The sequence below is a fragment of the Spinacia oleracea genome, chromosome 1, assembly GCF_020520425.1.
Source record: "Spinacia oleracea cultivar Varoflay chromosome 1, BTI_SOV_V1, whole genome shotgun sequence".
Classification (NCBI taxonomy): domain Eukaryota; kingdom Viridiplantae; phylum Streptophyta; class Magnoliopsida; order Caryophyllales; family Amaranthaceae; genus Spinacia; species Spinacia oleracea.
The window spans coordinates 130840565-130860149 of NC_079487.1; the positions used below are offsets into that span (position 1 = coordinate 130840565).

The 19585-nt window shown below is 36.2% G+C and overlaps 3 protein-coding genes across 3 annotated transcripts; all 3 read right to left on the reverse strand.

The window, feature by feature from the left end:
• Nucleotides 1–732: 732 nt before the first annotated feature.
• LOC110803018 (E3 ubiquitin-protein ligase SPL2-like) lies at nucleotides 733–5707 on the reverse strand. Its single transcript, XM_022008479.2, has 6 exons — nucleotides 5145–5707; nucleotides 3995–4081; nucleotides 2716–2853; nucleotides 1898–2034; nucleotides 1645–1793; nucleotides 733–1037 (listed from the first exon to the last, which is right to left on the reverse strand). The coding sequence occupies exons 1-5, from the start codon at nucleotides 5490–5492 to the stop codon at nucleotides 1646–1648; spliced, it is 858 nt and encodes a 285-aa protein (XP_021864171.1). The 5' UTR covers nucleotides 5493–5707; the 3' UTR covers nucleotides 733–1037; nucleotide 1645.
• Nucleotides 5708–7557: 1850 nt separating this feature from the next.
• On the reverse strand, nucleotides 7558–14378 carry LOC110803929 (E3 ubiquitin-protein ligase SPL2). The gene is made up of 6 exons (XM_022009481.2): nucleotides 13878–14378; nucleotides 11104–11205; nucleotides 9735–9905; nucleotides 9496–9617; nucleotides 9140–9259; nucleotides 7558–8082 (listed from the first exon to the last, which is right to left on the reverse strand). Exons 1-6 carry the CDS (start codon nucleotides 14244–14246, stop codon nucleotides 7773–7775), a joined length of 1194 nt encoding a protein of 397 aa, XP_021865173.1. The 5' UTR covers nucleotides 14247–14378; the 3' UTR covers nucleotides 7558–7772.
• Nucleotides 14379–15108: 730 nt separating this feature from the next.
• Nucleotides 15109–17732, reverse strand: LOC110802848 (uncharacterized). The gene is made up of 5 exons (XM_022008314.2): nucleotides 17357–17732; nucleotides 16474–16902; nucleotides 15769–15861; nucleotides 15508–15575; nucleotides 15109–15410 (listed from the first exon to the last, which is right to left on the reverse strand). Exons 1-5 carry the CDS (start codon nucleotides 17642–17644, stop codon nucleotides 15287–15289), a joined length of 1002 nt encoding a protein of 333 aa, XP_021864006.1. The 5' UTR covers nucleotides 17645–17732; the 3' UTR covers nucleotides 15109–15286.
• Nucleotides 17733–19585: the final 1853 nt, after the last annotated feature.

The window sequence follows — 19585 nt, forward strand, 5'->3', positions numbered from 1 at the left end:
GCACAAATCCCATATTTTAAGTGAAATATGACGAGGTAGTCAATTATGACGATCCAACCCACATTCACAACGAGCTTGTAAAGGAATCACGTTGTAATTGTTCTTTTACGACGGGAAATCCTGTCATTAATACTTTTACCTCAAAAAAAAAAAGTAATAAATCTTACATTCCCTCTGTAATTTTAATGTATTGATAGTATAAACAATTTTAGAGTTATTTGCAACTATACTTATAATGAAATATTTAGATACATAAATATTAATAAAATAATACTTAAAAATTTCAGTTACTTAAGAAATTAGTTTACCAAACAATTAATGCAAACAGGTACCTTATCAGTTTCAGAACCTTATTAATTTCAGGTGTTATCTTACCCATTTCAGCTACTTTATCAGTTTCAGTCCATTTTTAGCTAATGTTGTCAAACGGTGCCTTAATTGGATCGATCGTGCGGGTTGAGAATATGTATTGTGTAAAAGTGATTCTTTTATCCTTTTCGGTTATGAGAAATTTTGGTTTAGAAAATGTACATGGAGAATCCAACATGCAAGTAGCACAAAGGAGGATAGAACAAGATCAAAAAAACATATACCAAACACGAAACCAAGTGGAAGCATGAAAAAGTTCGATTAATTTTGGAATGGATGAAATAATTAATTCACATATAGAGTATGGATAATATTATTTTTGTGACTATTAATTTCGGGCGGTAGGAAAGAGTACGAAAGGAGTGTCACTAGTTCATACTTCTGCATAGAATACGGTATTCCATGGTCCATGGTAATCCCATACACCGAAAAATTCATAAAACAACCAATGATATATGATGATATAGACTTAGTTCCAAATACTCTATGCTAATTATACTCCGACTAGTGTTAATCAAACACGAATATTAAAAAGAAAAAACAGAATAACCGTCTAACTTCTCAAACTGTAAATGTAGTAGTATAAGTATGAGTGAACGTAGGCCCTTCAAGTATAAAGCAGGCCTCTGTGTTGGAATATCCTCTGTTCACCGCATCATATCATATGCCTATATAAAAAGAAAAGGCATCACTAGGAAAGTCCATATATATAAATACCTTAGTTAAGAGACGTGGTTAATAACTAGGTTTGCCAAACATGGTCATTCAGACACAATATACGCAACTCATTTATAAAAGTAGGTAAGTAGTGGATAAATATCTTAACTGAACATGGTCATTCAGTATATACAACTCAATTATAAAAGTAGGTGCGCAGTGGATAAATACCTTAATTAAGAGGTGTGGTTAACAACTAGGTTTGTCAAACATGTCATACAGTATACGCAACTCAATTATAAAAGTAGTTACGTAGTGGATAAATACCTTAATTAAGAGGTGTAGTTAACAACTGGGTTTTCCAAACATGGTCATACAGTATACGCATCTCAATTATAAAAGTAGATACGTAGTGGATAAATACCTTAATTAAGAGGTGTGGTTAACAATTAGATTTGTCGAGCATGGTCATATAGTATATGCAACACAATTATAAAAGTAGGTACGTAGTGGATAAATACATAAATTAAGAGGCGTGGTTAACAACTAAATTTGCCGAACATGGTCATACATACAGTTTATGCAACTCAATTATAAAAGTAGGTAGTGAATAAATACCTTAAGATTGTGCGAGGCGTGTTAAATAAACACCAAAGGCAAAGAAGGCACAACCAACTGACCAGCGCGACAGTGAATCAGACGTATCTCTTAAATTCTTGAACTTAGCAGATACTTCAGCAATCATCTCATTCTTGGTCTTGGATGTTCTACAATATAATACACATTAATTAACAACAAATTCATCAAAATTATTAATTAATTAATTAATTAAGATGTTTTAATCCAAAAAAAGGATAAATAAATAATATACAGGAAATAGGGAAGATCTTGAAAGGGCTTGATAGTTGGAATCCCATTTTCAGAGCTAAAGATGCCAACAGCAGTAACAACTGTACCCACTGGAAGGATTTCTTCTTCAGTAACCTCATCAACTTGTAATTCACGCCCCTGTAATTAATTATATATAATACGCCACAAATTATTACTCCGTATATATTTCTCGTCAAACTTTGGCAAATTTGCCAAAAAGGACCTTTTATAACTCAAATTTTGCGAGAAAGGACCTTATATAATTTTTTTTGTGAAAACACACCTTAAAGTAATTTTTTTTGCGAGAAAGGACCTAAGGAATGTTTCCGGCATTGACTGAGCTTTTCCGGCCATTAACTTGCACGTGAGCAGCACGTGTGGCTTACGTTGGCTAAAGACAATGATTTTCCTGACTCTTGAATTTTCAAACTTGATTTTATTTCGGTTTTTCTTTTCAACTTTAGGTTTTAAAGCTTAGAATTTTGGAGGAAAATTGGGTGTGATTAGCAAAATAATGCCACACGTGCTTCTCACGTGCAAGTCAATGGCCGGAAAAAACTCAGTCAATGCCGGAAATTTACTCTTGGTTGTCTTTCGCAAAAAAAATTACATTAATGTGTGATTTCACAAAAAAAAAATTATATAAGGTCCTTTCTCGCAAAAAAATTTACATTAAGGTGTTATTTCACAAAAAAAAATATATAAGGTCCTTTCTCGCAAAATTTGGATTATAAAAGGTCCTTTTTAACAAATTTGCCTCAAACTTTTAAACAATCGGGAATATATGTATCATGTATGTGATCGAATATGCTTACTTACATTGTGATTGTGAGTAAAAATATGTTTCTTATCATAAGAGACTTTCTGTAGAGGAACTTCAACATCTGCACCCTCTAAGTTGATTACCACGTATTCGTTGCATGGTACTGAAATGTGATCCGCAATAATAAAGGGAACCTGCACTCGCACAATTTTACATATACTGGGATCCATCATATAATTCACACTTCCTCCGTACCTAAAAGATTATCTATTGTAATTTTTCGGCTCAAACTTGTACCATGATTTCTCATTATCCATAAGAAATAGTATTTTCATGTGAGGTTTTATTAAATTCGTTTTAATATATAATATTAGGTACAAAGTATATGCTAGCTAATCAAGTGATCAGCATATACTCCCTCCGCCCCTTAATACTCGACCCATTTTGACTTTTTACACTATTCACATAATTCACTTTGACCCTATTTTATTTCTAGTGTATGAAAACGAATGTTAGTATATAATATTTTGTTGGCTTCATCTTAAAGAAATTAGTGGTCAAAGTTGTGCATTGACAAACGTGTCCGGTCAAAACAGGTCAAGTATTAAGGGACAGAGGGAGTATATATTGGACATGCATGTTGGATTTGCTAGGGTTCTTCGACTGGAGCTCAAATTTGTTGACATGGAATTGTTTTGAGTAATAATCCTAACTAGACCTGTCAAAAATCGACCCGACCCGAAAACCGACCCGAACCCGACCCGAAAATACTGGGTCCTGAACAAGATTTTGCGACCCGTAACCCGATTTTATCCGAACCCGAGCAATCCGAAAAGTAATGGGTCAAAACCCGACCGAACCCGTTTTGGACCCGACCGATTGAAAATCGTTGTATTTATAGTAATAAATGCGATTATGAGAAAATTTAAGCATAATAAACACGCTGTTTTTTACTATTATTGTGTGTAATATGATTTTAATTTGAATTATACGCCATTTTACGGTTGAATTTGACTAAATATAAACTTATGTAGGAAAATTTGTTAATTTGTGCCCATATTTTGTATATTTATCACCTAAATTAATGAAAATATAATGCGCGTTTTAAAATCTCTCAACCCGTTGGGTCGACCCGAACCCGAAAGTTCTGGGTCTTGAACAAGCATTTGTAAACCCGAACCCGAAAGTGACCGACCCGATCTAACCCGAACCCGAAAATAATTTTTTACAACCCAACCCGACCCGACCGACCTGTTTTACAGGTCTAATCCTAACAATTAACTTGACTTGACTATGAGCCATATATTGAACAAAAAACATATTGTATCATATTACCTGTTTCCGTGCCTTGGAGACAATTTTAGTTCCCTCTTGTTTCTTGTTGTCGCCCATCAAGTTGGTAGATGTTTCATTGTATACGTGCTTCAATATTTATACATGACGAAAGAAAAAATTATAGAAATCAGCTACCAACGGAGTATTAGAACAAAAATTGCCAAAATTGTTTTTTTTTTCTATTAACTCACAAAGTCACTTTTATTTTTTTGTTGGAGAATTTTAACATGAATCTTTTCTTAAACTTGGTGAATTAGCAACCAAAAAGTTCCCTTGTCAAAAATAAAAAAATTCAGGGCCATTATAATGAAATTGCTACTGCGTGGTTCGAATAATGAAATAATTTAACGAAAATGTGTTGCGACCTTTAAGCCGTGCCTTTATTTATCATGATTTAAATTGTAAACTAAAATATTTAAATGTTTCATAAAAAAGTTAGAAAAATCTTAATATTCTAATTTGTTTCCTTCTTTATATCGAATACCATATTTACCTATTTTCATAGTAAAAATATTTTGATAACGCATATCGTGGTGCCTATATGTACCAAATTACCAATTAAACTCGATTGCGACAACTAAATATTCTCGCAACTTGCAACCTTTTCCATCACCCACAATTTAAATTTAACATGTTCAAACAACACATTAACATGATGTGGAAATCATAAATTCAATGTCCGAGTAGAACTTCCGTAAGACCACCAACTATACTCCGTATGATAATAAAGTGTAGCAGCTTGATTAGAAAATAAAGTATTTGGTTGATTATAATTAATGAACATAAAACTTTTACTCCGCAATAAAGTATTTGGTTGATTATAATTAATGAACATAAAACTATTGATCCAATGTGTAACTATTTGATAAAAAATTACTAAAGATTTTTAAAAGCCTATAAATTTAAACCAATTGTTTGTTGGTTCAGTGGTGATTGAGGCTGAACTTGGTAGGGAGGACCCGTGTTCAATCTACCCAGAACTCACCCCAAATCCGTATTAGCCCTAAGGGTGAATCAAGTGCTAACACACAGGAAAAAAAAAACAATCTATGAATTTAATCCTCACAAATTTAATTTTTTTTTTTAAAAAAAAGATAAACCCTATAGACATTGTACGTAGTATTTTGATATGGTGAAGGATGATACTGACCGTGGTAGTTTTTTCAACTACAACAGCATGCTGACCGGTCTTAGGAGAGCGGAGTATATTGATTGCTGACCCAACACCTTGATTAGGCGACGACGACGACGACGATGAGACCTTGTCAAGACCACCAATATTGGCAAAAGATGTTGGCAAAATAACACCGCGAATAAAGACGAGTTTTTTCACATCTTGGTGGGGAAGACTGGTTAAGAGTGACCCTAAACAGGACATGGGATATTCAAATGTGGCATTAAGGGTGTCGACCATGGCATTGGTTTCCTTGATCTTAGCCTTTTGTTCTGATGCCCAAAAGGCCAGGGCAGCCGAGGAGATGGCAGATAGTGTTAACATTCTTCTTAATTGGTTTTTACGTTCTTAATTTGTATATGATCGAGAGAAGGCTTATACGTTGTTAAATTAATGGGGGTTTACTTTTATGGAGGAAGAGGAAGGTAGTGTTCTTAATCTTATATGTTGTTGTTAATGGGATATGATTATATGAATATGAGTCCAGGGTTTAGCTGACTTTTTGGTCAAGAAATTCAGAAACCTATGCGGTGCATACTTCATAAGCTATACGTTTTTTTTTTAAATTTATCCTTTTATTATGACTCCTGTCAAGTAATAAAGTTAAAAATATAAACCTAATTATCGTTATATTGGCTTTACTTTGTAACTTATAGTATTTAAGCTTATCTGTATTTATTTTATCTAAAAAGACTTATTAATTTTGTCTGAAATAAACTTATTTATGTGTGAGATATCCTAGGAACGAATCTCCGTAGTGAAGGGTGAAGAGGAGAAAAAAAAAATACTTATTTTTTCTCAACTTTATTGAACTTTATCTTGTTTAAGTCAAAATAAGTCGAATATAACTAGGGATGTCAAATCGGATCAACGGATCGGATTTATTTGGGTCGGACTCATCAGATTCGAATTGAAACGGATTGGGTTGAAACGGATTCATTTAGCTATCGGATCGGATCGGAACGGATTTAAAACTTAACGGGTCGGATTTTTTATGCACGGGTTCATATCGGATCGGGTATGAAACGGGTCGGATTGTAGTCGGGTTGGGTCGGATCGGATCGGATTGAAACATGATGAATCGTTAACTGGTTTAGCCGGACTATAACGGGTTCGGGTTCATATCGGGTCGGATTAATCACGTAACGGACTAACATAGGTCGGATTGAAACAGATTTAGTCGGGTTACATCGGATTCAGTTTCATATTGGATCAGGTTATTCAGTAGCGGGTTGGAATCCAGGTTAGGTCCATTCATATACTGAATTGGATATCTTAGTGGTTACATATTACATTATATTCCGTGCAAAATAGTAAGAGTAAATAACTTTAGGGAACTGAAGTAATAAAATATATTACGTCGTATTAGCAAAACATTTATTAATGAACTAATAAAGTAATAGTTAACGAGTATAATTTATAACGAATTAATAAAGTAAGTGCAACATAATTAATGTTCTCTTATGGGTAGTGAACGGTTTGGGTTAAACGGGTTCAGATCGAAATTGGTTCGGATTAAACGGGCCATCGGTTGAAACAATTCGGATTAAACGAGTCACTTATTACAACAGATCGGATTATACGGATTTTTCTCGGGATGGAACGGATTCGGGTTCAAACAGATCGGATCATAAACGGATTTCGGATCGCTTCGGTTCGGATTAAACGGATACGGATTGTAACGGATCGGTCTGTTATCGGACTCGGATCTTAATCGGATTAACATAAGCGAGTTGGGTCGGGTTTGGGTTGAATATATCGGACCGGATCAAATTTCAAATTTTAGCTCGTGGGTCCTAAACGGTTCGTATTCTAAACTATTGGACAAACCCATCGGGTTCACTGGGTCGGATTGCTTGCACTTGTATTGTTAGACTTGTGACTGAGATTCTGGCAGTATTGCATGTACTCGGTATGTTTGTAGAATTTTAAAAATGGATTTGAATGTTATTGATTTCACGTCTTTTCGTGATATAATTTTAATTTTGTATGGATTTAGTTTCAAAAATATTGTAATTAATGAGATTAAAATAAAAGATTATAGTTATCACTATTCAGTTGAAATCAAAAAGTTTTGTGCTTCACAAGATGAATTCCCTAAAAAACACACACAAAGGCGATGTATAAACAATAACTCCATGGTCAGAGGACAGTGGTTAGCTCACAAAAATGAACCCGGAACAATGAAAAGAGGGTTGTCAAATGTTCAACTAAATACATTACGTTTCATTCAAAATCAATTATTAGGTTCCACGTTAAAATTTTGTACAACGTAGTACTGCACAGCATTCTAAAATATATTCTCTGAGAGTGCCAGGAATCACAAAAGAGAAAAGAGTTTCATCGCTAAGTTGGGATTAATTTGAGATAAGAGAAGAGATAAACTATGTACATGGTGAAACCCTGCTCCACCGTCAAGGATGCTTAAACATCATAAACATAACAGTGGAGTTCATACTTCATACACAGAAAAAGGAAGTGAAGCCTTCAAACATTTCCTTAAATATTTGTCAGTTTATTCAGCAATGAGACATATTCACAAAAGCTTCATCTCCTTGTCTGTTAGGCTACTTCTAAAACATGGACATATATCTGTTGAATACATCAAGCATCATAGATCCTGACAGAACCACGAATAGACTGCCGGCAAACAGGACATTTCGGTGCTAAATCTCTTTCAACAGAAAACGCGCACCTTCTACAACAAACCAGGTGTCCACACGGTACAAATGCAGACCGTCGTCTCCTCATAAGGCAGATTACACACAACTGTCCATCAGGAACATCACCCACATCTTCATCAACGTCTTCAACTTCAGACTCGGGACTGCTGTTGTCACTTTCAGCAGCTGCGGGATGGTTTTGTTGCTCTGCCCTCCTTTGCACCCGCCATTGTTTCCACTTATTCCAGTTCCTGCAAGAAATCAGAGGCAAGCAGTTGAAAACAGGCCAACAATGAGCGACAAATCAATCTCAGATTTACTTGAATGCCTCTAATCACTATCAGATTTACTTGAATGCCTTTAATCACTATCCATATTTAATTAATAGTCAAAAGTTGGAAAAACAGTTCCTAATCACAATTCACTCGAATGCCTCTAACTTTGCCTACTCTCAACAGTATTCCATCCTTTCCATCCTTTTACTTTCTGTAAGTATTTCATTAGCATAGATTAAGGCTCCGTCTGGTAGGGTGTAAAACGGTTTTCATAAGGAAGTTTGGTTGGGCAAGGGATGAAAAACAATTTTCCATAACTCCCTCATAGGTGGAAAAACTTTTTCAATTTGAAGGAGGCGAAACCACTTTTCCACATTTTCTCCTTTCCTCCTTACCTTCCCCTCAATCTTCACCATCTTCTCCCTTTTTTTTAAGGAACCAAACAAAGGAAAACTAGTTTGGAATTGTGTTTTCCTTGGAAAATCATTTTGCACTGAAAACATTTTACACCAAATCAATTGCGGCCTAAGTGTATGTAAATGTTTTGAAGGGGAACATACACTTCATTCAATGACACCTAGTTTAGTAGAAGGAAGGGTAAAGGGAAAATCAAACAGCTAAACAAAAGAATGTCACTTCCTGCTCAAGAATTCAACAAATCTTGTATATATCACTCACTAAACAAAATCAAATGCTTTCAACCAACATCCAGTTTACCAGCTATGACCAGTAGCAGTAAATTACATTGCAGCACAACATACATGCAATCATAGAAAAAAAAATGATAATACCTACTCTGAAATGGAAAACAAATACTCTGTAATTAGTACTTTCTTAATACTACGTATTTCACTTATCTTACCAAGAAAGAAAAAAAAAACAAAACAAGGACACCAATAGTCACAGGCACATTCAGAGGCACATAATCTTCAAATGTTGTTAACTTTAATTCCAGTCCAATCTGGCAATCTATGTTATGAACAGAAAAGCAGCAACCAATATATATAAAAGGATTGCACATCTGTAATAATACCTAACAATTGCATAACCAAGTATGCCGATCGACACTGAACCAATAAAAATACCGCTCCAGAGTAAGATCTTCGTCCTGAAAGAGAGTTGAACTAATATCTGATCTTTGGACAACTCAGACCTGCAAAAGAAACAACATAATATGATAAAATTATCTGGCAAGATTGGGAACCAGTTCTCACACAACATTCCTGAAACAACCTAAACCTGTTAATTAAAAATTATGTTCATTCTCTTTAAGGTTCAAAGACAATAGTGATTATGAGCACCCACCCCAATGCGCACAAAACTGTAGGTCCAGTTACATGAAAGGTATTGAAATAAAATTATTTACAACAGTAGATCTGATGGCCTTACAGAAAGCAAGGAAGATCTCTGCATGACTTTATCTCAAGAGCCCCACTTTTTGAAGAACAGATGCCAACTGCTGTGACCTCCTTTCCCAGCGGAAGAATTTTCTCTTCGTCAAGCACGCCAACCTTAGAGCCAGTCACATTTTGCATTAGAGAAGAAGCAAGAGAATATGAAGTTAAGGATTGAGGAAGAAAGAAGGGAAAAAAATCACGATCAAGTGAACAGGAAAGTTAGCAGCTCACAGGGTATTCATGCCCAAAAAGTGCCTGAAGAAAAGTATAAGGAGAGGCTTCAATTGGTTGCATATGCTGGTAGATCGTTGTCAGAGGTAGTGGATGATTTGAACCATCCAAGTCAACCACGACATATTCAGATTGTGTCTGTTGACGACCATCAACAAGAACAAAAGGGACCTGAAAAAAGAACATCGTAAAAACTACACTTTAACGTCGTTAGAACAAGCTCAACAAAATCATGTTTCTCAGTGTTAAAAAGATATGACAGGGAAAAAATCTTAAATTAAATTAGCTGGACAGTGCTTTACTTGCATCGTTTCTCATTTGGCACTATTTATCAACCAAATTTGACAATCTTTCTTTCACCATTATGTAAGAAAAAACATAGTCAAGTGATCTTGTTCAATTCATATCAATGCGAGGATTCCAAATATCAACTTTTTATAATCTTTACTAATATGCAATTAGAGATGATGCAAAGAAACGGGTTGGAATACGTGAAAAAGGAAATGATGCAAGTATTGTGAAACGGATGTAGCACAAATCTTTAGTCGTTGCACAGTTACCTCAGGTCAGCCCCAAAACTACTAACCAGTATTGCCTCACTTATTTCCATGCACCCTCTCAGTGTACCTCTTTTTTCTTATTCTATCGGGGCGGGGAACAGGCGAGCTCTAATAGAGAATCTGACATCATCCAGTTACGCTACCATGATTATGTCCTTAAATCTTCCCATTTTTCTGTATATTGTTACTATCTAGTGTATGCTACTTAAATTCTGACAAGATAGTTCTGCTCACATCCTCAAATAGTCAAATGCCCTGGTAAGATGTTTCTTAGGTGCAAAATCGGAAAAAGAAATCAGAAACGGACATTAAAGGTTCCGAACAGGCGAACAGTATAATTTAAAAATAAAAACACAATTTCATATACCCTGGATTCTTGGATAAAGCTAAAAGACGCAAAATTACCTAGAAGATGAAAGCAAAAGAATAAAATACAGAACAAAATTGTATGATAGTGGCTGGGAAATATGCTTGCCATGTTCCAAAAATGGTCACTAAAAACCCTGAAATTTGCACTTTGATATCCTCTCCGTATCTTGGTCTGCCTTTTTCAATTTCTGGTTCTCCACGGTATTGCTTAAAAATCATTACCATTTTTAGCGAACAGATGAACTCATCTTACAGTGTACTTGAAAGTAGTCAGTAACCAATGTAACACAATTATCAAATTTAAACATTTCTAATCATGAAGCAGATTCCCTTTAATTCTGAGATACGCAAGCTAGCGTTTACAATATGCATAACACAGAAGCAAGGAAGCGGAGAAAAGATTGCCCCATTTAGGAATAACAAGACCAACAGAAAATTACCGTTCTAGTGGAGGTAGTACCCTGTTCTCTCCAGGCTTTGGACAAGACTGCACGTAGATCTGGATACCATCCAAAAAATCCTCTCCATTCATTGTATATACACTTCACAGCGGAGGAAAGACCACAGTAAGATACAACATGAAAAGGCAATGTGTAAATAACAAAGAGAAATCTCAGAACAAGATGCCTTTCAATCTTATCATAAGATGATAGGCCTAAAGTAAAAATAATATTAATTTTGAACGATGCCAAGAGCATAAAATGAACAAAGCTGCATCATCAAACATACAAGTTAGTGATGACAAATAGCTAACTTGCAGTCTCAAGATGTGGATTGCCCATAACTCTATAAAGACCACTCCCTTTCAAGCTTAAATTCAGGGATCCAAACACAATGCCCCTTTTTCTTTTTCAGTAGGATGGAATAAAGTATTCTTCTTAAAACCACAGCATCTGGAAGTTTCTTCATATTTACCAGTAACTTTAAGCATATAAGATGCAGCACATCGGGTCTAAAATAATTCCTCTGAAGTCCTACAGACGAAAAGTGTGTAATGAGCACCATATACACATCATATTATACAGAATTTTAAAACGTCAAATTTTCAGCATCAGCACAAGAAACTAAATAAAGAAAATTTTCAACTTCCTTAGTTTTCCTGCTTTCTTTCAAAGACGAAAGCTTGATTCAGAAGAGAAAGAACGTCTATTAATCTGCAACTTTTCAATAGTACAGTACTCTGTATTGTTCATCTCTTGTGGCACAACTTATTTTCAGCAAAATAATCTCACATTGGTATGTCAAAAAAATTGTTGTTGCCATTCTTGCAACTGAAGTCCTCATAAGTCCTCCAGAAGTTCCTTCAAAAGGAACTTTCATAACTTGGATAAGAATAAAGAGACAAATACAAACTAATTCAAAATCCGGAGATAACACAATCCGGGGCAAGATTTTGAATCAAACAGAACAAAAACAACCAGGTATAATCAAACAACCAAACAGAAAAGAAACTTGAAACTAAAATTCGAGAGAAACAAGACTCCCTCTTAATTTTGAAGTAAATTATCAAATTTGCACAAACTGAATAACTTAGTAAGCTATGATCCCTTACATGATTGTAACTGGGATAAAAGTTTGAAGTCCTAGTTGGACAAGGTAACTAGAACACCTACTGGAACGAGAAAAACTACCGCCAGTATATAAACTAAAATGAAAAGGAAAATGAAACGCAAGCTCCGAAACTAACATTACTACTTTTTAAAAGAGGAACTGTGGCTTGATTTTGGAACATCACGCAAGTTTTAAGGAAAAAGTAATGCTTCACTAAAAGCATAATACGCAAGCCATTGCACAATGCCTATGTTCCTATGCTAGTGTCTTCCTCACCAATGTCAAGACACCACAAGTTATTGCCTCACCAATTCTTTCTAAGCCATGACAATAATTGCTGCCTGCCCAACACCATCCCATTGTAACACAGCTAGACTGAGGTTCATGCCCACCGCATCAGAACCACCCTACAAAAAGGGCAAGATCACATCCAATTATAGCAAAATCCTACTGGGATGACAAAAAGTTACTACCAATTTATCAATTGTTTTATTCTGTGGACTCTCACTCCAGGATCACAAACTCAAGTGTAACATTTCATGTACTTAAAGCAAAAAGTAGTACCTATCACTAAAATACTGCAATGAACAAGACGGTGCATTACGCTTAAGGGCTAAGGTTACCAGATGAACTAGGCTAAATTAGTGTCTACTTAATTTCCATCTCTGCATTTTACAAAATCTGTTGAAAGTTTGAAACCAAATTGAGCCCCATTATGGCAGCAGCACAACAGTATAATATCTGCACCTACTCAGGGATAATTGAACAATGATGAAGGAGCTAATATTAATGATAATACTGAACATTATCTATCGCGGTGGGACATAAGCCCAGTGACTGAATGGCACAATTGTTGATGCCTGAAGATTGGCTAACACGTAATAGGGGCACAAGGCACACAGCAGAGAACTCATATCATGAGCTTAATTTGCCTCAGAAAATTCTTATAAGAGAAGTTCATACAGCGAAAGAACAGCCTTAACAGAAGTTTACATATACAAATAAAGATACCGAATGTTTATATATTGCAACTAGTTATTCATGTAACTCCGTCTCTTTGTTTTGCCTCCTAACCTTTTCAACCCCTCCAGGACCCAAGCAAGCATTATATCAATGCATTTTGGTCTATTCAATCCTCTTTTCTATCCATTTTGTATTCTCCACAGTCCACACCCATCCTCCAACCTATCTAAATATCAAGTCCCTCATTTCAGTGAAAAGTTCATTCATTTCCTTCCATTTTATTTAACTGCATCAAATTGACTATCCTACGTTCCTACACCTTATCGCACTTAACAAAGTCAACTGACATACACAATTATCAACCATTTTTTACTCCTCCAGTCCTAAATAAGCGACTCTACTTGCAAACGATAAGCAACATTGCATCGGTGTTTTTAACTGACAAGTCATACAACATTCAATTCAAGTGGCATATTCATCCTATGAGGAAAACACCCCCAAAAAAAAACTTAGAACCGTCCACTGCCTTACACAAAATTCTCAGTCTATATCATCAAAGCAAACGACGTCAACAGTTTCATTACTCCTGAAATGTCAATTCCAAAACAAATCACACTAGTTTCAACTACGGTAACTTCTAATTTCCACCAAAATAATCTCCATTTCAGCATTCAAGAAAACAAGAATTATACAGTTGTACCTTCTGAGATCGCTGAAGAACAACACCACGATCACCAGATTCGTGAGAAACAAGTACATCAGGCCACAAACTCTTCCAACTTCCTTTCACCGCCGATTTCGACGCCACCAAACCTCGCACAACCACTAAAACCTCCGAATTTCTCTCTCCTTCATCTCCACCACCGGAATCTTCCTTTATTAAGAACCGTAGATCGGAAACTTGCACGGAAGGCGCGTCGCCAATTTTCCGAAGCGCCGACGACGTGGCGGCAAATTTTGTAAGGCTTCGGACTGCGACGTAGCCAAGGGCTAATCCTAGACATGCGCCGTCGCCGGCTAGAAGTAACTGCGCCGCAATCGCAACCGCCGCTTGGTCCCCCGCCGACATTGTTCGTATACTTGTGATGAGATAGAAAGAGAGAGTGAGTTGGGGAAAGGCGGTTAGTGGTCGGAGATAAATATGTATCGGTCGACGGAGGGGTGGTTTAGTAATTTTACCACTTGGATATAGTGGGAAAAGTGGTTACTGGATTATTGTGGGCTTGTTTGGATTTAAATAGAAGGAATGATAGATAAAAATGACAATTTCTTGTGACACAATTTACTTGGTCGTCTGGTCGACATTTATGTTTGCCAAGTCCAACTTTTGAATGCAAATGCTCATGTTTGCAAGCCCAAAAGCCAACAACATTAATTCTTAGTATTTCTTTGAGTTGATCAAAGCCAATTTTTTGTAAAAGACTATCAAATGGTCTAATACAAGACTAGTTTTATTATTTAAGGAGCAATTTTGAAAACAAATTGTCGATGTCTACCGATGTTAGTATACTTCCTCCGTTCTGAAAATATCGCAACACTTGTTCTTTTACACTATTCACCCTACGATTTTGGCTATTTTTCGTGATGAGTACGTAAGAAAATTTTAGTTATGTGGAGTCATAGTAGATTCGTATCGATATATATTTTCTAATTTTTTTTTTTTTTAAATTTTTGCTTACACACGATTTGAGATATTAAGAGTTAAAGTAACGGTTAGAGGAGTAAAAGTCAACCATGGTGCGATATTTCCGGAACGAATGGAGTATTTAAGTTTTGGTAGCAGTGGTACTGGCAGTGTTAAGCTAAAATGTACTCCGTCTATGGAATAACTTGTTCAAACACCCAATTAGTAGCGAATACTTGTGAATGTTTGTTTGTTTTTCATTTAAAAATGCGAAGCACAATGTCAAACAATTTTGAGAATCAAATACTGAGTCTCTCAATTACGAGAATAATGTGTCTAATACTCTAATTATTGGAGCATCTCTTGATTTTTCGTTTTATTTTCGAATTATATAAATAAAAGAAAACTGAGAAAGGGGTAATAATTTGATCAGCCAAAGTCCAAACACATAACTTGCTGAATAGTTACATTTGAAGTGATTTTTGCTATCTATCTAGTTGACCAAATACAAATGATTTGATCAACTCATTAAGCTCCTTGGGTGAATCAATGTTTATTGCATGCCCGGTCTCCTTAATTATCATTAACCTTGATTTAGGCCCCAATTTCCTGCAGGTTTTCATTTTGATTTAACAATTAGCAACCATGATTAATATTACAATTATGCACTAATTACAGATTACTGATTAGTGATTTATTGATTCACCTTTGAAGTTGATGGCCTATCTCTTTTGGGAAGAAATAGTCCTGATCGCCCCATACTAGAAGTGTTTCCTGCCATACAGTATATATACTTCATTTTCTTGCAGATAACACATACTATAGTCAAGTAACTCAATTTTATGTTACTCGGACTCGAGAACTCATGTGATGTCATATATATGTGGTAGATTTTGATTAAAATGTGGTACGTGTTAAGTATTCGTACCCTGTGTTGACTTGTGAAGGATCCGACACGAGAACTTACCTGTGACAAAGCAGAAATCTTGGAATCTGCATCTTCAAACATTACACATTTCATAAGCTCTTCTTTTTCCTTCCTGTTCTTATTCTCAATTGTCTAAAACAACAACAAACAAAGCATTAGTCTCATTGAACCCCGAACCGTCCACGAAACAGGAAACAAGAAAAGTAAATGGTTAACTTATGGTACGTTTCATTTACCTGATGATGCTTAGCGACAGATTTGAGACAGAATTAGGGCGTCTCTATAGAGGACGTCTCAAAAAAATTTAAGACGGAATTCTTGCAAATCCATTATAAATTTGAGACGGAATTTTTGAAACTCCATATACAATTCCATCTCAATTTTAATTTAAATACAAAATTTTAGTAATGTGTCTCGTGTTTGAGACGTTTATTGTATCCATCTCAAAATCAATCTCTAATTTTTTTTCCGACTTTTAATACTCGTAATATTTGTGATTTCTACACTATTCATATATTATACTTTGACCATTGTTGGTGATTTATACGTAAGATAAAACATAGTCATGCGGGATCTTGTTAGATTCGTTATGTGTATTTTCAAAATATTACATTTTTTATAATTTTTTCTTAAAGGAAATTAAAGATATTAATGATCAAAGTTGTGCATTGACGTGCGTAAAAGTGACAAACGTTGCGAGGAAAAATAAACAAAGGAAGTACTTGGTATCAAACAAAAACTAACCTTGATAAACTCCCAAAGTATAAAATTAGGAGCCCATTTTGTAAGATCATACTTGTAAACAGCTTTTTGTACCAACAATCTAATAGCATCAGGATCCTTTGGTACAACCACTTCAAGCACCTCCTCTAGTTGCTTCCCTACCCTAATTAACTGATCCTGCTTCTGATCTACGGTTGTTCCTACACCGCAGCTAACGATCACGTTCATCTCCACTACACAAGGGTACATCTCAGCCATTGAATAGCCTACCCACCCTCCATAGCTGATTGAGTAAACTGTGCACTTCTTAACACCAAATCCCTTCTTTAGCCCTTCCATTATACACTTGGCTTGATAACGAGGCGTACGGTCTTTGTTTTTGGTGTATGATTCTCCAAAGAATAGTAAATCTGGCATGTATATGTTGAATGATTTCGATAGTGATCCTATCTGCTCAATAACCATATATGTTAATGATAGAGTATAAAACTAATCTCGGGGCTTCAACCATCAGCTTAAGCTTTTGGTTGAATTGGTCCTTTGACATGGTATCAGAGCCAACGTGACGCAAAGGTCACGGGTTCGAATCTCATCCACCCCTCCTTTCAAAGTGGAATATTTCGCGCTAGGTATGAAGAGGCCTATGCTACATCCACACTTCAAGCCCAAAGGGCTTTCATGTGAGGGGGCGTGATAGAGTATAAAACTAATCTCGGGGCTTCAACCATCAGCTTAAGCTTTTGGTTGAGTTGGTCCTTTGACAGTTAAGGAACCAAAATTACTAAATTGAGCAATCATATCATTTCGCCATGTAAGATTAATTAAGTTGACCTGATATTACTGTGTTAATTAAATGAGTATGTTCAGGATTTATTAGTAAAAACTAGGTATATATAGTCCGTACCTGGGGGAGGAATTGCCAGCGCGCATCTCCACCACAACCATGGATGAGGACTAGGTTAGGTCGACCATGGCGCTTATGGTTAGAGATCCAAAAATGCATGGTAGTTTGATCATCCAAATCAACGGTGCATGGAGAGAGACCACAATATTTGTAGTACAAGGAGAGTAAGAAATGAGCTATTGGGACAAATATAGGTGGTAGGTTTAACTTTGTTACGTTTGTGATAATTTTATTGATAGTCATAAGTAAATTGAAGAAATATCTACGAAATACCTTTGCATACACCATTGTTGCATCTACTATTATCTCTTACCTTAACCTCAATTACTCTTCTTGATTCTGAATTAACCAAGTATTTAATTTTGTAGGAACGGTTGAACTTGCTAGTTATATATACGATGAAGGAATCTTATATTAAAAAAAGAAGAATAAAAAAAAGAATGGAGGAATCGGATGACATGAAATATGCCTGATAAGTTGGACAGTTTGACAGTTTTTAACTTCTTTGCTAAGGTTGGATGACAATGAGATGTGTCTTTTGTGTAAAGAAGTATCTTTCTTAATTTAAGAAACTAAACATGACGGTTGTATGTGTAGTTTCTAGCTTTAACGTCCAAAAAGCGATAACTTTTATGTATTCTACTTAAATGCGAGTCTTGTTTAGTTTATTGCTTCGTGTCAATAACATGAGTGGATAAGAGACCAACTAATGTTGGTGGAGTTTGTGGGGAGTTTATGTTGTGACTTGGAGATCATAGGGTTGAGTTCTGTTATCTGCGAAATGTTTGGGAGTGGACGGACTGATGTGTATTTCGCTCTAAGATAAGAGGCTCAACAATTAGGGAGAAGGTCAACGAAATCTTGTATGAGATAGACACACGATAACATCTCTTATAGTCACATACATTACAACACATATCAGTAGGATATACGAAGTACCAACTTTAGCCTTGAGTCACGTGTTGACAATGGGACTAGGCGAGCGAGCTTGAGGGGAGAGCCCCTGATGGACCGAGGGGTATGTCGTGACTACTACGTGGCGGAACCTGTTATGAATAGACGTGTTGAGCGATCAGGGAGAAATGTGTACAACAAGCGAGGTGTCCAAAGAGGAGATGTGTTGTGGTGCTAAGGAGTGAGATTCGTTGTGCTAGCATCCTAGCTTGTTGATAGTTAGGCGAGCGCGGTGGGTGCATGTCACGTGTGTTGTACAAGAGTTGCATGCGTGATATGTGCATTGGGAAGCGACAAGATACGAGGGCTTTTGTGGCTTAGGTGGGGGAGCTTGTCATGCATTTACATTTTTCCGACGCTAAGGCCCAACGTGTCACATATAAGGCAACTCCCATGAGCATGTGTGTCTTTACTAATGCATGTATCTTGTTGCATGTTATTATTATTACGTGTTATTTCCTCTATTATTTTGTGTTCGATGCTTGTTGCACATATGAGTTAGGCTGGCTTGCATCGATCAAGTCCAAAACATTTAGGTGCCACGCGGGCGGTCAAAAGGCCCATCCGTGACACGTGGCTTACATAATAGAAACGAAGTTTAGGTGTGAAAGCAAGAACTGTAGAACCATAAAAGAGAAGTATATACCTTACCTCCAAAACTTCTCAAATTCAAATCCTTCCCCCCATCCCAATATCAATCAATATGTCTATTACCTTTTCCAACTTTATGGACGGCTACTTTATGTCTTTTTGCCACCCAAAACCCCATACTTTACAGCCAGATTCCTTCGTCTATATACCCTTTCATCCCTTATATATACACCCCCTTCTACATTATCAACCTTCTTCTCCACTCTTGCACCATCTTCTCTTCGTGAATCTTCTGCATTAAGATTCACCAAAAATGGCTAGTACCTACGCATACTCAACCCAAATAACATCTCAAAGACCGATAGCCATGGCACTGGCATTAGTTTCAGCTGTAATACTATCCCCATTATACACGACTAGGAGCAACGACACACGTTATGACATTAGATGGAATTCTGGGTTTGTTCTGCCAATGGTATTAGCAGGACTCATAATCGCGATTAAAACCACCTCATCACCATCATCCTCGTCGATGTCAGGGGAACGAAGATCAATCTTGTCATCAGACTCGTCATCAGTGTTTAGGGTTGGTGGTTCTTCATTGGGACTTGCTGGGGTTCTGGTAATGCTGATGCTTGTTCTGTCCTGGCAAGACTCTGTTCAACATTTTCTTTGGAAATGAGA